General features: G+C 46.0%; 1 protein-coding gene across 4 annotated transcripts in view; it reads left to right on the forward strand.

Moving 5' to 3' along the window:
- Positions 1–4,113: 4,113 nt before the first annotated feature.
- cxxc4 (CXXC finger 4) overlaps positions 4,114–8,632 on the forward strand; it is a 28,511-nt gene continuing 23,992 nt past the window's right edge. For 2 of the 4 annotated variants that reach the window (XR_008757280.1, XM_055909228.1), the window contains exons 1-2: positions 4,114–4,823; positions 6,838–7,833. Coding sequence is in view for 3 of the 4 variants with exons in the window: in XM_055909228.1 (XP_055765203.1) it covers positions 6,970–7,833 (864 nt within the window). In the remaining variant the exon portion in view is untranslated. Of the gene's footprint in view, positions 4,824–4,870; positions 5,451–6,837; positions 7,834–8,632 lie in introns of those variants that run through there. The other 2 variants (XM_055909229.1, XM_055909230.1) reach the window with 2 other exon arrangements.

Genomic DNA, 8,632 nt, shown 5'->3' on the forward strand with positions numbered 1-8,632 from the left:
TCCCCCTTTCTATCTCTCCCCCTTTCTCTCTCGTTCTACCTCTGTCTCTCTCTCGCTCTACCTCTCTCTCCTCATGCTCTAGGGGGCTCAGGGGGATGCTAGTCTCCATAACAGGCAAACTGGATGAGCTCATCAGATGCACCTCCAGGATGAATAGCACTATAACGTTGCTCCTCCTCCTCCCCCTTTCCATCTCTTTTTTTCATCATTCCATTGAGAAACAGCTCCAATGATAAGACTGTGCCATTCTATTTTTATAGAATTCCTTAACCAATATTAGGAATAATTTCACATGTATTGTTTGACCTGGAGTGTAATTTATGGCCATAGTTTGATGATTTTGTTGAATTGCCATTTATATAATCACTAATTTAATTCATTTAAAAGGTCTCTGACAACAGATATGAGGACAAGAAAGATGATGCTCTTTCTCTCTCACACACACACACACACTCCCAGCCCGCATGGCCAATCCGCCCATGTCCCAACTCCACACGCCCAGGCCGCCTGGCCCAGCCGCCCGTGTCTCACATACCATGACCTTACTCCTCCTGGATCCCATTTCCATCGACTAAACGCTGGCTACACTTAAATCTGGCATCGCCATTATTAATTACTCCTTGGAGTTCACTTAAAATCCAGAGGAGGAGGAGGGTGTGTGTATGTGGCGTGGGGGGATTCTGGGGCACACGGCCAGGAACAAAGGCCTGCCACGTGGAGCCCATTCCTCCCACAACTAGCCTAGAGACCCAGCCGCCCCAGTCGAGACCCTGCTTCCTAATGCCCTGTGTGGCTTAGCGAGAAAGAGGTTAGGACCACCTAGGCAGATTTCCCCAGGGGGGTGTGAACGCTGGTAAGATTAAATGATTTTCAGTCAGTGATGGTTAGGCTACGTAGACACAGATGTGATGTGTAAATGTGCAGTGGCTGATACTGATGGTTTACATGTAATAGAAGGGTTAACCAAGACACACTCCCAAAGGACTAAGGGCTCTATTCAATCCGTAGCACTGAAGATCCGCTTGATAGTGTGATTGACAATGAAATGGCAACGTTCCCGCGGTCCGGAGACTCAAGTCACTCACGGTAAACGCCGCATATGTCGGCTCAATCGGAAATGACCTTTTAATTTGACCTCTTATCTTCCGCGATAGTGTTGAGGAGTTGTAGCTAACCACCACATGGTTTCACTGTGTCCAACGACAAGGGCTGCTGCTGTTTCTATTAGTGATTGTTCATGGGTGGGGGGGGGGGGGGGGGGGGATCTCTGCGTAATGTAAGCTCATAGTAGGATGCATGACTTGGCAATATTAATGTATGTATCATCCAAAGATTATTTTTAGTATATGTTGCATGGTTTTCTGTATAGGCTAAAGGCAACGGCTACACTGCCATCAATACAATGTTGTCGGTATAGTGTAATTACAGCATTAGCCTCCTACACAAATATAATCAACTTTCTACATTTAACTACAGAGATAGGCCTTGTTGAATGAAATACCAACTTGGCTTGTCCCTTGCACTGGCGAGTGCCAACACTATAAATGAAAATGATGGCACACCATTAGTACCCGTCACCTTTTATAGAAGAGGCCACACTGGCATCCCACTGGCTCAGGCAGACAACTTATTCAGGAGTGCAGATCTAGGATCAGATCCACCCTGTCCATACAATCATATTCATCATGATCTAAAAGGGAAAACTGATCTTAGATCAGCACTCCTCCTCTGAGACGTTTCATTAATATGGGCCAATGTATTTGACCGTTTTTAGGTACACTACTTGACCAAAAGTATATTTTTATTTGTTTTAACCTTTATGTAACTAGGCAAGTCAGTTGAGAACAAATTCATATTTACAAGGACGGCCTATACCGGACAAACCCGGATGACGCTGGGACAATTGTGCGCCGCCCTATGGGACTCCCAATCACAGCCGGTTGTGATACAGCCTGGAATCAAACCAGGGTATCTGTAGTGACGCCTGAAATGCAGTGCCTTAGACCGCTGCGCCACTCGGGAGCCCCAATATGGACACCTGCTCATTGAACAGCTCATTCCAAAATCATGGGCATTTATATGGAGTTGGTTCCCCCTTTGCTATAACAGCCTCCACTCTTCTGCGAAGGCTCTAGATGTTGGCAAATTGCTTCCATTCAGCCACAAGATCATTAGTGAGGTCAGGCACTGATGTTGGGCAATTAGGCCTGGCTCGCAGTCAGCATTCCAATTCATCCCAAAGGTGTTCGATGGTATTTGAGGTCAGGCCTCTGCAGGCTAGTCAAGTTCTTCAACACCAATCTCGACAAACCATTTCTGTATGGACATTGCTTTGTGCATGGGGGCACTATCATGCTGAAACAGGAAAGGGCCTTCCCCAAACTCTTGCCACAAAGTTGGAAGCACATAATTGTCTAGAATGCCATTGTATGCTTTGGCGTTAAGATTTTCCTTCACTGGAACTAAGGGGCCTATCCCGAACCATGAAAACCAGCCGAGACCATTATTCCTCCTCCACCAAACTTTACAGTTGGCACTATGCATTGGGACAGGTAGCGTTCTCCTGACATCCGCCAAACCCAGATCCAATGGTGGCGAGCTTTACACCACTCCAGCCGACATTTGGCATGGCACATGGTGATCTTAGGCTTGCGTGTGGCTGCTCAGCCATGGAAACCCACTTCATGGAGCTCCCGATGAACAGTTCTTGTGCTGATGTTGCTTCCAGAGGCAGTTTGTAACTCGGTGTTGAGTGTTGCAACCGAGGACAGACGCTATGTATGAGCTATGCACTTCAGCACTTGGCGGTCCCGTTCTCTGAGCTTGTGTGGCCTACCACTTTGCGGCAGAGCCGTTGACGCGCTTAGATGTTTCCACTTCACAATAATAGCACTTACAGTTGACCGGGCAGCTCTAGCAGGGCAGAAATGTGAAGAACTGGTGTGGCTGAAATAGCTGAATCCACTAATTTGAAGGGGTGTCCACAAACGTTTGTATATATAGTGTATAACTGTGAAGGGTAGTCCTTCACAATGGAATAAATGTATATTTTTAGAGTATTTAAACTTGTTTTACTTTTTAAACTATACATTTTTGAAGCATATGTGTATACAATTATGTACGTAATTTACCCATTCAATCCTTCTCCATAGTGCTTACTATTGCCACTATCTCTGGGAACTCCGGGAAAAAAATGCTCTGACGGGAAAATCGATTTGAATGGTCATCCAACTCGGAATTCCAACACCGGAACTCGAGCCTCTTTCTAGAGCTCCGACTTTCCGACCTGAAGATCACTGACGTCATGATTTGACCTCGTATTTTTCAAGTTCCCAGTTGTTGTGGATGTGACAGATAGTTCCAGACGTTCTGTTAATTGCTCCGCTCATTGTCTTGTCTGATTTGTGGGAGTGGCTAATTGCCACACAAGTGCCTGTCATTTGTAATCAGGGGGGTGTGTGTGTGTTGCTGTCTGTTTGGGAGAGCCATTGTTTTAGCCGCAAGCAATTTTTACTTTAAAGTTTGCCGTTTAAAAATAGGCTACTTATTTAAGTTTATTTTCAAGACATTTTAAAGTTGACAAGTGATCTGACAGCTTTGTCACTAATTATAACTAAAGGTACATTTCGTTTAAATTGGGATCAACTTCTTTTTGGGCAAATAGCCCAGATCTATTGAAATCGCATTGTGTTGGCACTATTCATGAAATTAATGATTAATTATTGTTTGAGGGATGTTTAATAATTTCAGGCTAGCCTACACCACCAATTGCACATCTATAGGCCTAATTTGTGTTGGTTGAATGATTGGCTCGGTAATTGATTGGCGCCATAATTTCATTATTCATTGCATTACCATATTTCACGTGCATTAGCGAGAAATTATATTCCATAATATTGTGAATGGAGTGCATCTCACACGGGCACATAGAATAAATGTGCCGTGCATCCATGTGTTTCTACGCGGGAGCCATGCATTTGTGGCCATCGGGAAGGATTTATAGCCTAATCGTGATGAATCCCCGTGGTGGCACGCGCAGGTCTTCGTAATTATGGCAGTCGTTCTAACCGAGAGGGGAGAGAGAAAAACACCCTGATAGGAGGCATTTTATCTTCATCACTGAACCGCTCAATTCCAATTAATTTGACAAGATTTCCCTCACGCGAAGCGCAAATCCCTATTAAAAGACGCATACTGTAAATGACAACCCTCTAAACGCTTCGCGTGTCCGAATGAAATGGAAGAGGAGAGAAAGGGAACGACAAAAGGTTAAGACGCAGCTTCCCAGAGTTATTTCCCGGCAGAGCGCCCTAAGCCACAGTCATTGGCCCTAAGCCAGCCCCCTCCCGAGTGCTCCTAGTGTTTCTATAGTAATTTCTAACCAATGATCAGTAGGTGTCCACATCCTAGCTTCCTCACCTCAGCACCAATCAGCCACACACAGCGACAGGAGACAGCACGGAGCTAACACTAGGCAGCCACACACAATACACCTCGGACCAAGCAGAGGAAACACCTACAACGCACCGTTATTTCCCCCCTACAGAGCCGTGGTTTTATAATAATAAACCGTTTTTTTTCTTCTAAAAGCTCGATAGGCTATCGCTTTAAGTTTGCTATTTTTTCAACTTTTTTCTCAAGCCAGGAAAATAAGTCTGTAAAAATGCTCCTTTTGTTTTGAGCGCTCTTTTTCAGTGTGGCTGTGCTCTTCTCACATCCTCGCGTTATTTTTTATCTCCATCGCGCCTTGCGGTAATGTGCCGCTCTGTGTTGGCAGCAGACTGCTAGGCGTCTGGAATCTCTTCTCGCCAGGAACCTGGTAGGTAGGTGATGCTCTTCCATTTTACCCAGTACAGGCAGCGTCATATGATATTTTGCATGCTTTTCTCAGACTGCCCCCCGATTTACGTCGACTAAAGCTGGCGGTAAAGTGATCCAGGCCCTGTCGGATTGATTGTAACGGTTTATTTGTACTGTCCAGAGCCCTCTATCGATTGTTTCTGCATGACCTTTGGTCCCCGAGTGTCTCCGACAGACCAGACTAGCGATAATTAATGGAAGCCACAGCAGCCACACAAGGGCTCGTCAGTCGTCATCGGACGTACACTACTGTCGTCCTCTCTGTCTCCCTCTCTCGCCCTCCCTCTCTTTCTCTAAGTATCGAACATTTCTGTCTTTCTAAAGTTTGTTTACAGGCTGAGAATCGATAGCCGTGACTTGATTGCCTTTGGGCTGCGTATTTTGCTCCTGGGGTGAATTGATTAAGTAATAATGACAGCGAGCAGGGCCGATCATTGAGGCATGGACGGTTTTGTTTACTGGTGGCGGTGGGGTGCTTTTGGGATGGCACACCATGGCATGTTTTTTGTTTCCACCTACTATCTATCTTATATATCTATCTATATTTATGTTATGCATTTGTATGGACAATATTTGCTTCATATTATCAGGTAGGCTGTCATTGTATTCAAACAGTTACTATTACATTTGTTTAATATTGTGATTTTAGAAAAATTATCTATTTTAGCTCTGTCCTCAAATTGAATATTAATAAAACAAAAACGGTTAATCCATTATTTGGCATGGATTTCATAATTCAGGAATTTCATTTTGTGGTAGAGGAGATGTAAGCACAATTGCTGCTTGCTGGGCAGTTGTATTGAGAGTGGGCATGTGCTTTACTATTCTGGCTGTGTTATAAGGACACCCAATATGTTCTCTCCCTGTGGTTCCACTGTTCCTGTGTGGATATTTATCATTAATTTTGGGCGCTAGCTGTTGGGTTGTACCATGGAAGTGACTCAAAATGCTTTAGTGTTTACCCGCAATGGATTGGCTTTGGCAATTAAACAAAGAATGAAAGAGCCTGCAAAAGTTAATGGAGGGAGGGGGAAAGAGAGAAATGTCTAATGGGACTTTTATCAGTAGAAACCAATTCCAGACAGACTGGGGGAGAGGAGAGGGGGGGAAGAGAGGAAATGGAGTCTCCCCCCCTAAGGCACTTGACACTACGGTTGTCTGCGGAGGTCTGTCTGTGGCTTCATGGGTTGGATTGAAATTCACCAGTGGTGGTCTCTCTCCGCTGTCATTGTAATAGAACCCGGGATCCATGAATGAATACCAGGTGCTATTATGAGGCCGAACGGGAGTGGGTTTACATGGAAGAGACCTTATAGCTTTAGGAGAACATCCGTGATGGTGAAGATAATATAAGATGTTGTCCCTCGTGAGGTGTTCAATGTGCATAGTGTTTTGGAGACTGTAGAGCATCGGGATGATGTCAGGGATTTTGAAAACAGGTTGCTTTTGTGTTTGATGTTCCAGAGTAGTTGGTTTCAGTGAGCATGGATGATACTTTTTGGCTGCATATTGTGCTTATATTATTTAAGTGACTGGTGTCGTTTTTTATCCCATCCATATGTATTTGTTTATCCTTTGCCAGAATATACCATCAAATACATCATTGATAAGACTTATTTCAATATATCCAGGAATCCTTTGACAACCGTATTAAAAAAAAACTATTGAAAGTCTCTCTGACACGACGCTAGTGCTGTCTTCTCGAGCATGCTAATTCCTGTATCCCGTTACGACATGTTGGTGTGTCACAGCTATTATTTTATTGTCACCAGATAAGGATCTGCTCGCAATAGTTTGAGATGCGTTTCATTATAAAATAGTCCGAAAGAAGAAAATGGACGACATGCCAGCTGATACGTCAAATGTCTTTTATCAGCTTTTATCTCATGGAAAAACTTGTAGAGAGAATGGAAATTGATTAGGCTAAGGATGTTGTTTTCCTGTTGTATCTGTAATTGTTTGTTCTTTGTGTTCTAGTGCTAGAGGCGACAGAAGCAGGATGGTAACATATTGTTGGTGGTAACCAGCAGCTTCTAGTTTGACGAAGGCCACCGTTGACGGCGACCCCGGACTCTTCCCCAGTGAACCCTGCTCAACCGTCCTCCAGCCATGGCTAATATAAACAATGCGCTCTGCATTGAGAACGGACAGAACGCAGACCTTTCTCTCTTACAAAAGGATAACCTTCAGAACCTGCAGAACCTGCAGAACTTGCAGAACCTCCAGGATGGTGGATTAAGCCAGCTTTTGGATTATAACGCCGAGATGGAACGGTACCGCTCTTTCGCAAACTTTTACAAAACCAACGGCGCGTTTGGCCAGACGGCCAAGATCGCCCGCATCACGACACCCATTTTCCCCAGTGCCCGGATAGGCATGTCCCCGTGGAACTGCGATAACGCCATGCTCTGGGGGAGGAAATCGGCGACAATAAACCCTAATAGGACCAGCATGCACAGGAATGACTCCCAGAGGCCGGGGAAGCATGGCGTGCCGCCAGAAACGCTACAGCAAATGGCAAATAATAATTTCCTCTCTACCTTATCCCCCGAACACTGCAGACCTTTAGCGGGAGAATGCATGAACAAGCTGAAATGCGGCGCCAGCGAAGCAGAGATAATGAATCTCCAGGAACGTGTCGGAACTTTTTCCGCCATTCCGGCTTTAGGGGGCATCTCATTACCTCCCGGGGTCATCGTCATGACAGCCCTTCACTCCCCCGCAGCCTCGGCAGCCGTTACAGACAGTGCGTTTCAAATTGCCAATCTGGCAGACTGCCCACAGAATAATTCCTCGGCGTCCGGCGGGAACCCGGCGAAGAAGAAAAGGAAGCGGTGTGGGGTGTGTGCGCCCTGCCGGCGGCTAATCAACTGCGGCGTGTGCAGCAGTTGTCGGAACCGTAAAACGGGCCACCAGATCTGCAAGTTCAGGAAATGTGAGGAGCTGAAAAAGAAACCCGGCTCGTCGCTGGAGGTGAGAAAATAGAACCAGGAAACGAGGGGGGGCTTTCACTCCCTCCCCCTTTTCCTTTCTTTTGTTATTATCCTTCTCTCCCCTCCTTCACCGTCCTCCCTCCCTCCCCGCACTCCAAAGTATTAACCTTTTCATCCAGTCACGTTTTCTAAGCCCTTGAAAATAGTTTCCATGCCCACCCATGCCTGAACATTCCCCCCGGCTTCTCCAATCTGCCTACCCGCCTAGCCTAATTGGCAGTAATTAGGGGTGTTTGTGCGGCGCGCGAGCTGAGCTTGGCTCAGACACCCCGTAATTGCTGCCAGTCAGGCTGGGGCTGGAACGCATCCGAACAACCCCGGGCTTGGCTCTGCTCCAAGCCAGAGCTGGGAAATGGGTTTCAGCAGAGAGAGCGAGAGAGGGGGTGAGAGAGTCATCCCTCTCTGCACCCCGGTCATTTTAACCAATTACGGAGACCGTCTCTGGACGGCGAAGATCGATTACCCACAAAGCACCAGGGCCGACCACCGTGAGAGTGATGGCAGGGCCCGCTGATGGCGTCCGTCTCATAACACTCCCCTAGTTTAATACTGAGGGAGGGGTGTAATGAAATCAGATCCCCCCCAGACACATTCTGTTCGCCTGATCCTATAGAAATTGATTGAGGATAGCGGGTTTTTGAGGTGAAATCATTTTCTATTCTATTTGAGGCCATTATGACCGAATGTGGATCAATATTTTAGGGGGTGATACTTTGCACATACTTGAATACAGTAATGGTGGGCCCTAGAAAACAATTGTGATGCAAAGATGTCTGGAA

This window comes from Salvelinus fontinalis, chromosome 42, assembly GCF_029448725.1.
Source record: "Salvelinus fontinalis isolate EN_2023a chromosome 42, ASM2944872v1, whole genome shotgun sequence".
In the NCBI taxonomy this organism is placed as follows: Eukaryota; Metazoa; Chordata; class Actinopteri; order Salmoniformes; family Salmonidae; genus Salvelinus; species Salvelinus fontinalis.